The sequence below is a fragment of the Eumetopias jubatus genome, unplaced genomic scaffold (assembly GCF_037043125.1).
Source record: "Eumetopias jubatus isolate StellerSeaLion01/CBP00866 unplaced genomic scaffold, mEumJub1_p1.0 scaffold_13, whole genome shotgun sequence".
Lineage (NCBI taxonomy): Eukaryota > Metazoa > Chordata > Mammalia > Carnivora > Otariidae > Eumetopias > Eumetopias jubatus.
The window spans coordinates 86,142,962-86,161,334 of NW_028274819.1; the positions used below are offsets into that span (position 1 = coordinate 86,142,962).

At 41.2% G+C, this 18,373-nt stretch overlaps 1 protein-coding gene across 4 annotated transcripts in view; it reads left to right on the forward strand.

Moving 5' to 3' along the window:
• Window positions 1-997, forward strand: part of OPCML (opioid binding protein/cell adhesion molecule like) — a 524,690-nt gene extending 523,693 nt beyond the window's left edge. For all 4 annotated transcript variants that reach the window (XM_028120822.1, XM_028120823.1, XM_088018155.1 and 1 more), the window contains one exon: window positions 897-997. In XM_028120822.1, the coding sequence (XP_027976623.1) occupies window positions 897-997 (101 nt within the window). The remainder of the gene's footprint in view (window positions 1-896) is intronic.
• The last annotated feature ends 17,376 nt before the right edge of the window (window positions 998-18,373 follow it).

Below are 18,373 nucleotides of genomic sequence, written 5' to 3' on the forward strand. Positions count from 1 at the left end.
ACAATCCCACTTCATGTGATTTGTCTTCTTGAGGGTGGCAAGTGAAGTGAAAGGAGCAACACTTGTGACTCGATGGTCTTGTTTTACAATGGAGCATGGGTGACTCACTAGGACATGTAAAAGTGCCAGAGAGACCAGAAGAGAGGGTAGAGGGAGAACTCCATCAGGCCACACCATTAGGTGTCAATTTGAACAGAACACAGAGTTTTCTTTGTGGTCTTCAGAGAGGCCCTGCTGACTGCTGCAAGAAACCTCATCATAGTCATTAAAACTCTTAAGTATAATTATCAATTCTTCCTCAGCTACCTCCGCAAGAGCCTCCATGATACCTCAGTTACACATGATGAACAGTTGGCCACACCAACACCTAAAATCCTGTTGCTCACAAAATGTTTCCATTCCTTTCTCTTTCTTTCCCCTACCTGCTTCTCTCTACTATCAACTGTCCCCACACCCCATGCCTGTCGTTCCCCTCCTATCCCTGTCTGTCCTGGACACCATCTCCACAGTTAGAGGTACTGCTTATGAAGTGACAATCAGGTCCTGCCATACCACTTAGCCCTGTCTGCTGCCCTAACTTTTTAGCCCATAGGCCTAAATTAATGACAATCCCTCCTCTACCCCTTTTATTTTTTAAACCCTTTGAGAGCAGGCTATAGTGGTTAAGGTACTTCAGTGAGTTGCCCTTTTGGGTTTCTAAATGCTCCCACTAGATGTTTTCCATTTGTCCCGATTTGGAGGGATCAATGGTGTGACGTGGGAGATGGGGGGATGCTCACAGAGAAGCATGTCTATATATATATATATATATATATATATATATATGCTTATCAGGGAATAAGTATGGTACCCTTTGGGTTCATGCTAATGGATCTGTCTCTCTTTCCCCTACACAGGGCCTGGAGCAGTCATTGATGGTGTAAACTCGGCTTCTAGAGCACTGGCTTGTCTCTGGCTATCAGGGACCCTCTTTGCCCACTTCTTCATCAAGTTTTGATAAGAAATCATAGGTCCTCTGAGCAACGCCTGCTTCTCCATATCACAGACTTTAATCTACACTGCGGAGGGCAAACCAGTTTGGGCTTTTTGTTTGTTTGTTTCTGTTGTTCTTCTTGATTTTTTTGGGGGGGCGTTGATTTATTTGATTTTTTTTTCTCCAGTTTGAATGAGTGGGGTTGGGAGGAGGGGTGGGCAAGGTTCTACCATGTGTAGGGTAATCATTCACTGGTGTGTCCGAAAATGGAATCTGTCCCTTGGCCTTTCCCTTCCCTTTCCTCTGCTCCTCTCCTCATCATCCTCACTACCAGCCTCCCTTCCCCCCCACACACCAAACCATAAGCTCCATTTGGGCAAAAACGTGCCTCATGATAAACACCCTGAAGACACAACTTGACTTATAATGTAGTGCACAGCAAGAGTTATATCCAAGTGTCCTATTATCTGTGTCTTTTAAGCTTTGGGCCATTTTCCTTATTATAATGTACATATCCCTCCCTCCATACTTATTATTATCTAATTACACTCGGGTTCACATCCTTTCTTTTTGGGAAGGTATCTCAATATACCCATATCCATCTATCTATATATATATATATATTTTTTTTTTCTTGTCTCCTTCTCTAGCCACTCTGCCCTATTAGCCTTCTCCATCAGCTATAGGGATTAAAGGTTTGGGGCTATGCACACAACCCGAAAGTAAAAGTTTAGAAGTCACTTGACCAAAAAAGGGGGAAACACTTTGAGGATAGTACTCTTTAAAAAATGTTGTCTAACTCATTAAAAAAAAAAAATGATCCATAGATGGCTGATTATTTAGGGTTTATCAAGCTATTGAAGCAATCATACGGTTATCCATCTACTCAATTATTTGATTTATCTCTCCCTCCAATTATCTACCCACCCATCTTCCTCTGTAGCAATCTATTTACTCCGTTTATCAATCTATCAATGTAATTATCTAACACTTCTTTCTATTTCTTTCCCTAATACTCACTATCAATTCATCACCATATTAATTTCTAATCATATCATGTCTATTTCATTGTATTCATCTCTACTCTACCTTCAGCAGACATTGGCATCTTCAAAAATACCTATCAACTTTCTTATGAAAGCCAGTGGTCTCACAGGCTAACAACATAGAAAAGCAATATGTCAAGGACTCTTTGGAATGTGGTATCCTATCCATCCAAAGTAGTTAACAGATGGACCAAAGTAGCAATCTAAGGATCAGTCACTCACTATTCCCAGAAGAGACTGTGTTTCCAAAAGCATCTTCTTGGGAAGCATATCAGCCCTGGAAAAGCCTTGATCAGTACTGTGGGTTTTTTTTCCCTTTCACACCTGAAGGACCAAGGTGGCAAGCTTCCTGTTTCTCTCAACCTTTCAAGAGAGTGTATGTCGGGAACCCATGGGACTTACTCCATGGCTGGCTTTTCTTAATAGCAAGAACGTAGAGAAAAAACACATTTCTGTCCCTGTAGTGTGAAGAGAGCAGTCCACCTGTCTGAGTGCAATGACTTCAGCTATTGTCTCCTCCCTGTTCCAGTTTTCGTGTACTCTGTTTGAAAACTATCCAGTAAAAAGCTGATGGAAGCCAATTACATGGCGGGTGTGTTGACAACTCTGGTATTTGTTTCAGGAAGCTCTTCTGAGCTGAGGGCACTTGAGCAACTGACTTAATTTCCAAGCACTTGATTAACACAACACTGCAAACAGGAGGGGAACGTGTAAATGACACACAATTTCCTCTGATATAGACTGCTTCTCCAGTGGCTCTGGGGAAGAATGTCCTCAGTGTTCCATGTTCAAATCAGATCCAGCAGACAAATAAGAGCTGACTGGACTTTTTTGCATCATCTCCTGGGGCAAGAAGGACTCAGACAGGAAGGGTGCCTATAATCCGAAAGAATGGCATTGAAAACCATGCAAAGTTGTGCCCCTCGTTACCTGTACCACAGGGACTGACCTACTGAGAGGATGAGAAAAAGCATCAATGGTGACTGTCTCACAGACCTGCCCTGCCTCAGTTGGAAAACTTTCAGGTCCACAGTCTAAATAAAGATGAGCTTTATAGAGCTCCATTCTCTTAATGCTTAATTGACCTTCTTCCTCCAATATAAATGGCTTCTTTGTTCTGTCCATAATGGCACATGAACATGACATACACAGAGGGGGGGAATATATTCTTAGATACATATACATGCATAAATAGATAAACAAATTCAAAGGTAGGCAGTCTTGGCATACAAAAAACTAGACACTTTCATAAAAGTTGGAGCTGGTATGAGTGGAATTAATATTACATTTGCCAGCTGTAAACAGACATCTGCATTTCCTAGTGAGCTGCCAGGAGCCAGATTCTGGAACATAAATGACATGCCAAAAGCAGTGTATTGATTCCAAGTTCCAGGGACAATCAGGAGCAGACAAAGTCAGAGTTAAAGGTCGGACATCAATGTTTCAGATCTGTCATCACGTTCAGCACCTGGAGTCGGGTTGGTGTCAGACATTGTTATGGGAATTAAATGTGTCATTTGAGTGTTCTACTAATAATAAATGTGTTACTTTGGAGTAAAATAAATGTGGAGATTCTGGGGAGTGGATGGTCTTGGAGAACACAGCGCTTGAAATGGACAAGCTACACATGTTCTTCATGCCAAGACTTCTTCTAGAGGAAGGGACCCATCCTTCTTTGACCAGGAAGATCACCAGAACTTGTTGAATACAATAATAAGGCCGGGTCTCAGTGTAATTATGGAACTCTGTGCTGCCTTCTTCCACTGGATATCAGGAAACATTTCTGGTGATTGCCTATTCCAGCCATGTTTCAGAGGGAAAAAAATCCTACAGTCAATCCTCATCTGTCTGGGATCAAGAAAACCAAGTAAATAAGACCCAAGGAAACTGGGCACTAGGAAAGAAAATGGCTCTTCATCGCTTTAGACATACTCCAGCTTCTGTGTTGTTTGGGTTACTTTTGTGGGAATGGCTCCATAGAAGAGTAGCCATTACCCAACATTTGAAGCACATAGAACATTAAATGCTTCCTAAAGACAATATCCACACTCACATATGCTTTTTCAATTTCCTATGGAGGGTAGATGGATAAAGCCTGCTGGATAGATTTTTTTTTCAAGGTGCCAATGGTAAGGGATAGGGGCCGGGTCTATAAAGAAGATAAGCAAAACTCTGAACAACCTATGACTCTTCATAGGCTTTCCACATGGGAAGGAAACCACCTAAGGCTTATCAGGAGATCAGGTGAGAGAAATGCAACAATGCAGTTATTCTGAAACCTTCCCCCTTCCCAAAACACAATTAATATGTATTTCCACCAAAGTAATGCCAATGAAAATGCTAGTGTTAAGGCTCTGGCCAAGCTTGTTTTTTGGTAGTTTAATGTCAAGTGCCTGATACAGTCATCTGCAAGTCTAAGCAAGTGTGTTTAGTTTTTCTCATTCTTGTTTTAATGGGGAGAGGAGATGTAGAGGTGAGCGGTGGTCAAAACACGCACATATGTTATGCAGAAGGCATTGTATATGTCTGTTCTGCTGCAATTGTGCTGGGTGGAACAGAAGGAAAGTAAGGCTTTGTATCAAAAAGAGGCCCTAGTCTTTGTCCCCTGAAACCTGTGCCTCGTACTAGTTGATACATTCCACAGGTTGGGCAGTTCCTTCTCAAAACCTGGGTGGGAAGTATGCTTTGGGACTCCAGAAACTTCACAGCTGAGGATAAATGTAAGGTCCTGTTTCTGCATGGATCCAGTCAACTTGCTCTCAACATGGAGGTGCTAGCATGTTCTACTTATGTTGGAAGGACTCTTTTGTGAAAAGAGCAGAGAACCTCAAAGTGAGCAGTCAATCTCAAAGAAAGCTTATCACTGCCATTGCATCAGGAGTGGCCGTAAATGGAAAGCTCTAGTTGTGGTTGGTGCTTCTAGTGCCAGAGGGAATTATTTTCTCCTCTGTAGTTGTGTATGGATGTCATAAGCCCCATCAGTAGAAGGAGGGGAGTAATGGCTGAAGTTGAAGTGGGATATGGGTGTGGGGTCATCTTTTCCAATTTGACCCTTAGTCCTCACCTGGAACCAGCCCACCTCCCCTCCCCATCTACCCCCTCAAAATTTTTTAATTTTTATTTTTTTAAGATTTTATTTATTTATTTGACAGAGAGACAGCGAGAGCAGGAACACAAGTAGGGGGAGTGGGAGAGGGAGAAGCAGGCTTCCCGCTGAGCAGAGAGCCCGATGCGGGGCTGGATCCCAGGACCCTGGGATCATGACCCGAGCCAAAGGCAGACGCCTAACGACTGAGCCACCCAGGCATCCCCTCAGAATTTTTTTAAAGTAAAGTTTAATCTCTTTGGAATCACGGAAGGAGCATAAAATTCTTCTCGTTGGCAAATTCACTTTTTTATCTTTTTCTCCAATAGTGAGAATGTTTTCTTTTTGTTTCACACAGGCTCTATTCCTAGAAACTTACACCCAATCTCCTCTTCTACTATCCAAAGATTCCCTTTTGATTTTAAGACAAATAAGTTTGAGCAGTTGCAGTAAAACTTCACAGGTGTGTAACTAGAAAAGCAACATTTTCAAAAGATACCATATGATGAGAACTCCTAATGATCACTAAAAGCAAACAAATAAAAATGCCTGTCTCATTTCCCTCATTTCTTACTTAAGAGAAGGGAAGTAAATGAAAGGAGGAAGAAATAGATTTGCAATTAAAGGATGGGGCAGAAAGACAGAGCTGAACCAATGCAATTTAGCCTTCAGGTGCAAGATCCTCAGAGTCCAAAGGAATGTGGAGTGGACTTAATTAGGCATCATTGTCTTCATCCTGAAAGTAAGCAGCTAAACCTCATTTCCAGTATTTTGAAATAGCTTCCTTTTTGTTTCTTTCAATGGTGCCCTTTTAAAGGCATACAGTTGTTCCACGCCACTGAGTGGAGAAAGAAAGATTGTGAACCCTCTACTATCCTTCTAGGGCCACATTCTACGTTATTGGCAGATCTATAAGGATAATCAATAATAGCAATGATAAGTAATAGCTGCCCTTGTGTTAGTTAAAGGGAGCATTTTTAGTCATTCAAAAACTTTTGTGACATGTAAAGTGCAGTTGTGAGGAATGTGTGGGTGTATGAAAATGTATCTGTCAATTTCAGAGTCCTCTAGATTAAAAAAAAATTATGATTTATCAATGGTGCCATTATAGCTGTGTCAGACGATGGGTGTGCCCATTCTCACAATTATCCTTGAAATAAATCTATGTTAAAATGCTTTAAAAAATTATCACATGATACAAGAGTATAACTTCTAGAGTTCTTTTTCTTTTATTTTCTTTCTTATTTTTTCCTTCAAAAATCAATGAAGACTTGATTTCTGTCAATAATTGTATTAAGGGTGAATATACTACCTGAATTTTGTGCATGTTACATTGTAGTTGTAACCTTTTCTAATTCAGGATGAATACGAGATGGTTGTGATTGTGCAGTGTATCAATAAAGTTCAAAGAAATTTGTAACTTTTGGGGGGCTGTTTATTAGGACATCTTACTGAGTATCCAGGAATGGAGAAAAGCAGGCTATGCGTTTCCCATATGCTTCTCTCATATGTGTGTTTTAGGCTTTGGGGAGTGATGTAGTCAGAAAACTGAGTAGCCTCCTCTCTCTCTCTCTCTCTCTCTCTCTCACACACACACACACACACACAGAGTAGAAAGCATTCTAGGTATTTTCCATATTATACCTATATATCTAATATCTATGCCATTTACAATTAATATAAAATGTAGCTGCAGCCTCAAAGTCTAAATTATTTATTAACCTAAGCTAAAATGAAATCAGAAGAGAAGTTTCAGAAAAATAATGACCAGATTCTGCTCAGTTTGGACACTCCTTAACAGTTCCTGTGGTTTGAATCCACTGAATTAAGAAACATTTTGACAAGAGTAAGTATGAGAAAATATGGTGACTATGCTATACATTTATTCTTAAAAGTGTATTTCATTGGATTGCCTCTCCATCTTAGGTTTATTATGGTATACATATGGGAAATAGCCTAAGAAAGAGACCTGGAGAAGTTCCCTTCCTCTGATTGCCTTTTCTGAAACAGACTTCTCTTTTAAAAAAACTCCAACACCTCTACCTTCATCACACGCCTATCTGCTTTCCTGAGGGAATGGATATTAACCTGTTTCTTACAACTTAGGTAGCTCATCTTTATACATCAGCTAACCCTTCCTAGTTTGGCCATTAACTAAATATGTGATCTTGGACTGGACCCTTGACCTTGCTTCTCTTTGATTCCTCATCTGCATCATTTTTGAATTTATACGTGATGGTATGTTCTAGTTCAAAATTCTCAGGACAGTTTTTGTTTCTCTTTCAACAACTGGATTTATCAAGACTACCCCCAAATAAGGCCTATGGCCAAAGGTTAATTAATAGTTTTGGAATTCAGCAGAAAGTGAGTTGAAATTCTTCAGTTGACTTTACAGCATGGCTAGCTCCTCTGGCCAAGACCCTGAGCTAGATTTATGAGGCTTATTTCTTATCGGGTTCCTAGGTAGACAAGGGCTCATTTCCAAACTTTTAAAACTCGGTTTCCCCCACAGGGGATAGAACACAGAGAACTCGATAGACTAGGTCATGTTCTTCGTAAATTAAAATACCAAGGAAATGGTGGTACCAATGATTGAGAGTTTCCAATTTCCTCAGACTCATTGTAAAATTGTAACTTATAAGGGAAACAAATTCCAGTTCCCCTTATCATCGTAATACCTTTAGTGCTCCCCTTTCCTGCCTCCTTTTTATTCTTTTTAATCATCCTCTTCTCATCTACACCTGACAGTCTCCTGCTTCTGTTCATAACACAGGATTTACCCATCTATTGGCTCTCTTGCTGGCATAGATATTCATTGGTCTTTCATTCCATCTGGCCACTCAGCTCCATCAGTCTTCTGTGTACCAATTTATTCTTACATCAGCAAACCACTCACCTCTTCATTCACATATTATTTCCCCATTTATCTAACCTTTATTCTATCTATATACTCATGCACTTCCATCATATTACTGTTCCATCTATTTATTTAAACCATCTATCTTTCCCTTACCTGTCAATCCATCCACCAAGCATCCTCCAAATAGCCTTTGGCAGACATACCTATTTACCAAGCCACTTCAAGGTAATGAAAATCTTTGCTATTATCTCTTCATTCTGCAAGGGAGGCTCTATCTAGTTATTCTTAAGCACGACAGCTAAATGATTGGATACATTTTTGTTATCTTCACCAAAAATACACCCTATTAAAAATATATATAGAGAGAAGGGCTTTAGGAAATATATTAAGGGTGTACTTTGTTCCTATCAGGTTGTGTTACAGTAAGAAAAGAGTGGAGAATTGGGAGCAGAGTGGAAACACCCAGATGAGCATATGTTGATGTTTAATTTTCTAACACTGGGAACGCGGTCTTGCAATGAACAAAACAAATGGCTGAAGAAATAAACAGGAGAGACCTCAAATGGCAACTATGCCTTCTTTTCTCTTTGATTTTCTGTTGGATAAATTATTTTGATGAAAATTTGGAAGGGGGTGTTAATTGGTACCAAATCTTAGGATCAGTTTTGGAAGCCAAAACCTTCAAACTACAAATGATACTACTTTCATGGAACATGTTCATTTGATCAGTAGGAAATCCTTTTTTTTTTTCTTAATTTTTTTCCATTTATTCATTTGTTCATGCATTGCATTTAGTGAGGAACTCCCCTTAAGGAGCTCAAATCTAAGATGTGAAAACAGCTATATAAAAAGAAAATTACAGTATAATTTTGCAAGTATTATGATACAGATATGAGAAAATGAGTGTAGTGGAAGCAAATATTGGGAAATGATTAGGAAGCTACTTTTATCCCCTAGGGATGAAAAGCTGGAAGATAGACAGCTAATATAGGCAGTGGATATGGTGAACAGACTATTGCTATGAAAATAAATGGGGGTACCAGGACCAGGGCACATTTGGTGTTCAAGTATTTACTGACAGTGTCAATGATATCTGTTCATGAATGAGTACCATGAAAGGAGTTCAACTGTGAATGTCCAAAGGACCACACTACAGAATTGGTGATAAAATTGACACAAAATGTCCCGGAGAGGGAGACATAGTACTTAGAATGTCAACTCTGGTTAGAATATAAAAGTTCATTTCCACATGGGATCATCAAACATACTGTCTTCTATTGGATCTCAAAGCTCCGGGAGACTTTTTGATGAGGGGAAGAGAAAATAATTACTGGGAGTATGGACATATCAGAGACTTGAAGAGTGAAAGGTGGAGATTAAGTGTGAAGTTGCTGAATAGTTTCCTCTAAACTGAGTTTCTCTAGACGAGACTTGCCTAGAACTCAAGGATTTAGGATGGAATACCTGGCTCATTTGCATTTAAATGTTTAGCAGCATCTCTTACTTCAAAAGTAAGAATATTTACAGTTTTTGCCTCTTCATTATTTTCTATATCCTGTAAGACATATTTTCTTTTGTTTAGTTTATGTACTCAAACCACGTATTTTCTCTTCGGAGACATAGTGTGATGTAGTTTGGGGAAACTTATCTTTACACTCTGATGTCACAAGTTACAAGTTATGTTGCCTTGGACCAATTTCTTACGCACTCTGGACCTCAGTCTTATCTTCATTAAAATAGTGAAGATTGACCGTGAACTTATTGGATGTGAATAGGTAAGGATGTTTAACAAAGTACGTGGTATATATTAGTTGCAAAATAAACATTACCTTTTTCTTCTGATTCTTTCTTTAGGCTTCCTTCAATGACCTTCACTTTCCTGAGCTTCTACGAAATCTAATTTTAACTGTTTGCTTCTTTCAAAAAATGAAAAAAAGGATATTTATATGTTATTTATTTGTTGAAGTTTAAAAAGGAGAAATAAATCTCTGAGTCTAGATTATTCAAGGATGCAAATCTGGAAAGTGGGAATATTTTTGGTAGTATCCCACAGGAATTTTGAAAACAACAGAGTAAAGTTTAAATTCCAATCTAATAAATGTGTATTGGATAGCTAATATCTGACAAGTACTGAGGATACATACAGGAGAGACAGTGTCTATCTTCAAGAAGGTCTCAGTCCTGTGGAGGATTTAAAACTATAGCACAACATAGCAGGTACTGTTAAGTGCTAGAGGTGCCCAGTAGAGGGCTCATGACCAGACACTAGGGCTCAAGGAACACTTTCAGAAGTGAGTCATAAGGAAGCAAAAGAAATTAGCTAAGAAAAGGGAGAGAAGGGGAAGAAGTGAGTGACGCAGAGGCTCACCCTTGATGAACACATGCAGGCATGAGAAGCATAGCAAGGTCAAGAAACTGCAAGTGTAGATTATCTCAAGAGAGGTGAGGGCAAAGGCTGAATGGCAGAGGACAAGGTGGAATGGGTATGCAGGGGTGAGATCCTTAAAAATTTTACAAGAAAGAATGAGATGTTGGGATTTGTCCTAAAAGAGAAAGGGGAGACATAGAGGGATTTCATCAGAAGAGTGGCTACATCAAATTGCAATTTGGAAAGATCACTGTGCCAGAGGGTGGATTAATGGGCATTGGTCAAACTGGCAAGGGAGACATGTTTTAGGGGCAATTTAAATAATTCAGGCAACAAATCATGAGGAGTATTCAGAAGAAGCAGGCAAGCTGGGAGGATTTTTAGGGGGTAAATGAGAATGACTAGATGCATAGGGTGATGGGGAATGTGGAATATGGGGACTATTCCAGGTTTCTAACTTAGCTAACCGGGTGGAAGATAGCACCATTCTATGATTATAAAACTTAGAAAGAGGAGGATGTCCCAACCAGTTTTTGATATATGCATTTTCAAGCATCCTTAGAACTTCCAGGTGGAGAGGTTTAAGCACCATCAGCATGTTCCTGAATCATCTAATCATATCCATCATCATCAACAAGGGATGCCTGATTTCCTTCCTGTGCCTTCCACTTTAATTCCATAGGAAGTCTAGCTCCTTGGATCATCTGCAATTCATTTCTCATCCTCCATTTCCTCTGTATCTTGATTTTGTCTTACAAAGGTACTGTTTTTATTTCTTGTTGGGATAGAAGGGTAGAAGAGCAGTTCTCTGATTAGGCAGCCAGGAAGTAACAGATGATTTAAGCGAGGCAGGGGTGAATGGCACAGCTGTCCCACCACCCAGATGGGATTTGGCACTTCTCAAGTTGACTGCAAAGGGCCAAACCACTCGTCCCTGGAGGATGAGAGAATAGCTGGGCACTGGGAATGTTTGAATGTGTTTTATTACAATTCATCTGTTATGTTAGAGTGAGGCAAGTCCTCTTTGTGTGACCATATTATCTAATCCTCACTTGCTTGCAAACAAATGTCAGAAAGGTGCTTAAGCTTTCAAACCTCATCAGATAGCTACCACAAAGAGGAATACATTCCCTTTGAATGACTCGAGGATATCAATATAATTCTACCTCTGTTCAAATTTTTCCCCCAATGATCCCAGAGAGGCCCTTCTAAGACTAGGGAAGGCTGCATCTCGACAAAAGGCCATGGGTGTTTGACTGCATCTCACAGCAACATGATTCAGCAGGTGGATCTACCAGTCTATGTCAACATGGAGTCATGTGAGTTTGCACCCATTAGTATGTGCTGCTCTGATGTGAGGCAGCAGACCTGCAAGTGCTAAAGAACTTGGTTCAAATTCCAATTCTCCTATAGACAGGTTGTGTGCCTGTGAGTTTATAGCACAATCTCTTGCAGCCTCGGTTTCCTCATCTGCAAAGTAGCACTAGTAATACTTATGCCGTGACACTGCCATGAGATGTATGAGGGAGGGTGCAGTGGGGAAGTAGCTGGCAAGTTCCTGGCCTGTAGGGGCTTGGCACAGACGGGTGGCTGATAAGTGAATTTATTTCATTCACTCTCTGGCTCTGTCTTACGACCCCTATCACATATGACGATCTAGAGGGCAAAGTGTAAGGGATGGTTTTGCGTAAATACCACATTCTCGGATTTTTTGTTCAGTTCACATGAAATAAAACATGTAGAGTACCTAGAAAAGTGTCCAGCTTCTATGTGTTAAATAATATCTACTTCCTTCTCCCCCTTCTCCTATGCCTCCGTGCAGTTGCTGGGGCATAAACAAACCAACTACAGATGCACAGAGGATGTCTATTAATTCCCTGATGCCTGGGCCCTGCAGGGTGTGGGGTGCTCTCTGGGTTGGTTGTCCCTGAGGAAGGAAGCAGGCTGGCAGTACCCATGGAGTCTGCTCCTGCACCCTTGCTCTTGTTCCCTGCTTGGTGGATTTGCAAGGACGGTTGCTCTGGTTACAAGACCAGATTACTTCAGTTTCTGTCTCTTTATGGGTAAAGGTCTCAGGGGAATCAGCTTATTAGAGAAAGAGCTGCATGGTTGAGTCAGCTAGGACAGTAAAGGGACTCATCGGAGGGGCTGAGATACAAAGGCACCGGTTCTTCTCTTGATGAAGCCGGGGTCCCAGTCTCAGTGCTGCAGCAGGCAGCATGGATACCCCCGTTTGTGACTTCTCCTTGTCTGTTATTTTCCATCTCCTGTGACGGTGGCTCCAGTACCTGAGTCAGTCTGCTTGTTTGAATGTGTCCCCTTTGATGTCAATTCCTTGTTGAGTTACTCACAGAATTCTCTATTGTCCTGGCCTTGCTCTTTCCTGTACTGATCTGTTCCATGGGCAGTTTCAGCACCGCTCAACCTGCCCCCTCCCTCCTCTTAATTCTTACCTTAAGGAACTTGAAACTGCTGAGGAAGAGAGTAAGACAGGAAGTGGAAGGTGCGAGGGGCGGTGAAGAGTACTGTCTTGTGAATATGTTTTTTGTTTTCACACAGTGCAGTCCACAGGTTAATGATATTTTAGCAGACCCATTCCTGATACAGTAGCATCACAACAGTAGCAATGTGTGCATAGGGGTAGGCAGGGGGAGGCAGAGCAAGGGCCAAAAGCCTCTAACACTGATATGTTTATTGAAATCACACAAGGAGCTGGGAGCTTTCACATGTACTAATTCATATAATGTTCAAAACAACCTCAAGAATGATGTATTATCCTTACTGTAGCTCAGAGGCACAATGCTAGAGATCAGCAGGGTTAGGAATCCCATGCAGCTCCATTCGATTCCACATTGCATACTCTTTCCAGTTCAACACCAAATTGCTCCCTGTTCTCGGGGTTGACTTCATGTTCCAAAAACACACTGGGTTCTGTTACTGAACACAAGAACAGGTCAGTTGTCTTTTGTAAGTCTGCCTTCTTTGTAAGCTTCCATGATCCAAGTTCTATCTCTTGGAAAAAATGGCACCAGGTCCCTAGACAACCTCCTGGCTCGAAGGATCAGGTCTAGAAATGACTGTACTCTTCAGCCCTGACCCTTCCCGCTTTCCCATTGGGGAACAAACACCTGGTAGTGTTGACTTAAGTGTGTCTGACTCTTAGCCATGCACAAGTCTGAGGGTCATGGAAAAGCAACATAGAGGAGAAAATTGTCAGTTATGCAAAGAACTGAGCAAAGAATTTAATTCCAGGCTCCAAGTACACAATACTGTATCATATAGGAAGAAATAGCTTGTCTTGGTTTTCTAGTTTGGATAAAACAAAAGAGATCCACAAAAAATCACTACCTAGTAAAGTAGATTATAGACAATGGAGTATAGACTCTGTTGAGTCAAATGTGACTCCATTCAGGCAAATGGTAAGCACTGACTTTAAATAAATATAAATGTGTATGTCTATGTCAAAATGTCTCTTTTTCCTCATCTCATCTATCATCTATCCTCCATCATCCTCCATGAACCTAACTCAATGACAGCAGGTCATCTGTGTGTTTGCTATTTCCCAAACACCTACTAGAGTGTGCCCGGCACATGGTAAATTCAGTATCTGTTCAATGAGTGCATCTATGGATTTTGAGCTGAGAAAAAACACGATCAAAATGATCCTGTGAGCAGAGACCCGGTAGAAATACACTGGACAGAGTGAAAGAAAGAACATCGGCACCAGTAGGGCAGGAAGTCGGGAAGGCAGAGAGCTCTGTGTGGTCCATATTTGTGATCATGAGTGTCTGATGTAGGAGGTGGTCATGGGTTGGAAAGGAACTTACAGATGTAAAAGATATTGAGAAAAAAGTAGTTTTTTGTCTACACTACTTCTCGTCTAAAAGGAAATAGGCCTGAATGTGGATTCAGGGCTATTGTGATATTTTTTTTTCTTTCTTTCTTTTTTTTTTTTTTTGTGCTTGTTTTGTCTGTCTTCAGTGGTAATACTAAGCTTATATTTTTATAAGTGTTCATGTTTTAAGAAGCTTGGGTCCCACCATTCATACTTTTCTGAAGAAGCATCCACAACACCGAGGCCAATGACTTGCCCTAGGTCTCCCAACTAGTTAGCACCTGGATGAGAACTAGAGTCCGGGTTCCCTGGCGACAAGTCCTTTACTGGTCATCCTTCCTTCCCTGATCTGCTTCTGTTGTCACTCTAGAATCACAGTGTCCTTGTACCCTCCCTCCTAGGGAAGTCAAACTTCTATTTCCTCAATGGATTTTTCTTCTTGGTCACAGGCAAGCCCCGTGACCCCCAAAGGGCAACACTTGCTCCACCTGCATTTCCATTCAGCTTTCACAACACCTTTGTATCTTAACTAAAGGATAGTGAAAACTCAACAGGGATAGGACATTCAACTGGCCTCACTTCTCATGGACTATCATGAATAAAGACTGAAAGGGGCAATGCAGGGAGGAAGTAGATTGGATTTCAGCCTTTGAACCAGTGGATTCCCAATACCCACGCCCCCCTTTTATTTTATTTATTTATTTATTTTTAAGATTTTATTTATTTATTTGTCAGAGAGAGAGAGAGAGCACAAGCAGGGGGAGCGGCAGGCAGAGGGAAAAGCAGCTCAGGGAGCCTGATGCAGGACTTGATCCCAGGACTCTGGGATCACAACCTGAGCGGAAGGCAGACGCCCAAATGACTTAGCCACCCAGACGTCCTGGTCACGCCCCCTTTTAAAAGCATCTACAGTGTGCTGGCACCGTACTAAGTCCAATCAAAGATCTAGTGGCATTGGGGCGCCTGGGTAGCTCAGTTGTTAAGCATCTGCCTTTGGCTCAGGTCATGATCCCAGGGTCCTAGGATCGAGACCTGCTTTGGGCTCCCTGCTCAGTGGGAGGCCTGCTTCTCCCTCTTCCACTCCCCCTGCTTGTGTTCCCTCTCTCACTGTCTCTCTCTGTGTCAAATAAATAAATAAAATCTTTGCTATGGTGAGCTCTGTGAATTGGGTAAGACTGTTGAATCACAGACCTGTACCTCTGAAACAAATAATACATTATATGTTGAAAGAAAAAAAAAAAGAAGATAGCAGGAAGGGAAAAATGAAGGGGGGAAATCAGAGGGGCAGCAGATGAACCAGGAGAGACGATGGACTCTGAGAAACAAACTGAGGGTTCTAGAGGGGAGGGGATTGGGGGGATGGGTCAGCCTGGTGATGGGTATTAAGGAGGGCACGTTCTGCGTGGAGCACTGGGTGTTATGCACAAACAATGAATCATGGAACACTCCATCAAAAACTAATGATGTCATGTATGGGGACTAACATAACATAATATAAATAAATAAATAAATAAATAAATAAATAAATAAATAAATAAAATCTTTAAAAAAAATCTAGTGGCATTAAATGTGGTCCCTGCCTCCTGGGAGCATAGGAGAGAATTAGGAGGACCACACGAACATATGCACGAGTTCATATGATTAAAATGTTCAGGGGTGAGGTGCAGTCCTCAGAGGTCCCATCCCACTGGGAGAAACTTTGAAGGCTGATTGAATCACAGAGATTGTTTTAAATGAATAAATGCCTTGCTTTCCTGTACACAGACTCTCCCACCCAGGCAAGCCCAGGGAAGGCCACCTTAGGGAGTGAAAGCTAAGAAGGAGGCCTAATCCTCTCTCCCCCACCTAGTCCAACCAGTCGCTCACAGGGCTCCATTGTTCTCTCCGCAAACATTAAATAGCACCCACAGAGCAGAGGGATGTCCAAATACTGGGGTGGGTGAGCACCCAGCTGCCACTGCCCTGAACACCACATCAGTAAACAGCACCACGGCAATCAATCTGGCTTTTTTGATGAAGATTAAACCATAGAGGAAAACCATTAGAAGAGGTAATAAAGGCCCTTCTTGTACAGTTAATAGAGAGCCTCCTGGATGGAACAAGCCCAGCTGTTGCTGCTGAAAATTTACTTCTGTTTTCAAGTTCAAATAGAGACTAAAACATTATCTTCGCGGGAATTGATTTTACGTCTTCCAAACACATATGCCACCTTAATTGTGATTTGTGTGATAGTTCAGCTGCTGAAAGCTTTCGTTTATCTCTACCTGGTTAAACAACTTTAAATAATAACAAGTCAATATATCTGTCTATTGACCAGGGTTCTTCTCACATCCCCAGAGCATACTGTTGACAAAGAAAAAGGTCTTTAACCCTTCACAGCCCCAGCATCTGTCCCTCATTCATTTCCCCATGCTTGGTTTTAATGGGGAGATATAATCATTTAACAAATGAAATGAATAGAAATACGCAGGGCCTTCTCTGATGTACTTTCTCCTGCAGAGACTTTTTTTGTTGTTGTTTTGTTTTATTTTAGCCTCAATACATTCACTAAAAGAAAAAAGTCTGATTTTTGTTAAATTGATTTCCTCGTTCATTTTAGTTATAGAGACTGCTTTTGAATTGAGCTTGAGTAGAGAATATTAAAGATGGCAACTTGTTTTAGAAGACCCACATAAACAAAAAAATCCATAGACTCACCATAGCGTTTCTTATAAGACAGAATTTTTTTTTTTTTTTTTTAAATAGGATTGCTTTCTGTTAGGGTGGGGTGAGTAGATGAGGGCAAAGGGGATTATTTTATTCACATGAACTCAAGCCTAGATTTCTTTGGTGATTAGAACATTTTGGTGATAATGGTGGTAATGGGATAAAGTTTGGGGGTTTTCTTTGTTCTTTTGATGAGCTAATTCACTTGTCAGCCAGTAGGAAAGCAAGAAGGGAATAGGCCAGGAACCCAAAAGTGCATCTAGCCAGGGCCCTGTCCTGACTCCGAGGCAGAATGTAGCTAGCCAGCAATAGGCTGTCCCTCTTTGCAAGGGTCAGCAGGCTCTCCTCTGTGTAGTGGTGTCAAGGGCAGGTAATGCAGACAGGGTTGGGGTTTGTATTTCCCCGGGGCTGTCCTGACATTTCACTAGGTGACAAGGAGAGGGCACTGCCTGAATCCCCAGCTCTCTACGTAGCTAGAAACCTCAGCTTCTTCCCCTCCGGTTGGTCTTGCTTCTGTATCACAGGCGAATAAGGAGTGTATGTGGAAAGGAGGTGATGAGATTTCACCTGCATCCAGCCTGCTGGGTGAAACCTGCCTGTGTCAGCATAGCACAAGAGGGAACAGGGAGGACCAGCCTGCAGTTTCTGCTGGGGGAGAAAGAAATGTAAGTCAAACAAAACATACCATCCTTACGTAGACTGCCACGGGTATGGCAGCCTGAGGGAGGCTATAAGTATCGGTGGGTGAGTTTAGTGTTAATTCATATGTTGAGGATTCTTTCTAAATTTTCACAAACTCTATTTTAGAGGTTTTGATTTCTTTGTTTTTCTGTTGATAGAATTCTAATCCAGACCTCCATTTAAAATACATCTTCCCTGCCATGTCCTCACTCTCTTTTCTCCCTCGCACTTCTCCCCAAAAAGCCCTATGGACAGAGAGTAAGTACTGATATTAATAATAATAGTACCCTTATAACTGACAGATCGCTTACAAACAGTGAGCTGTGAAGATGGGAAGTTATCAGTAATTGCTAATTAAGAAAAGTCTTCTCTTGGGTTTGTGCTCATCTGATAAAGAACACTTCTTGACTTTTTCCTGCTTGTTCTCCCTTTGTTTTCCTTCAGGGCATGGACTGTGTATTAATTATCTGTGTATCCTCAGCTGTGAATGACTGACTGACTAAATGAATGAATCTATTTATTAATTTTTTATTCCATAGCTTGCTTCACGGGGTGCATGAACTTCCTCCTTTAATGATATTAAAGTGACATCCTTATCAAGACCTTCTGGATACATCATGAAAGTGACTGCGTGCTGCCCCCTGTTTTGTGGTGCCCTGTGTCTAATGTACTCATTCTGTCTATACGTACTTTTCATAGTCTATACGTGTATTTGCATAGACAACATTACAGCAATACAAACCACCCACTCCCACCTTTCCCAACACCCTATCAAATCAACTCTTGTCTTGTTTTTGTGTTTTTTATTTCTGTCCAGTT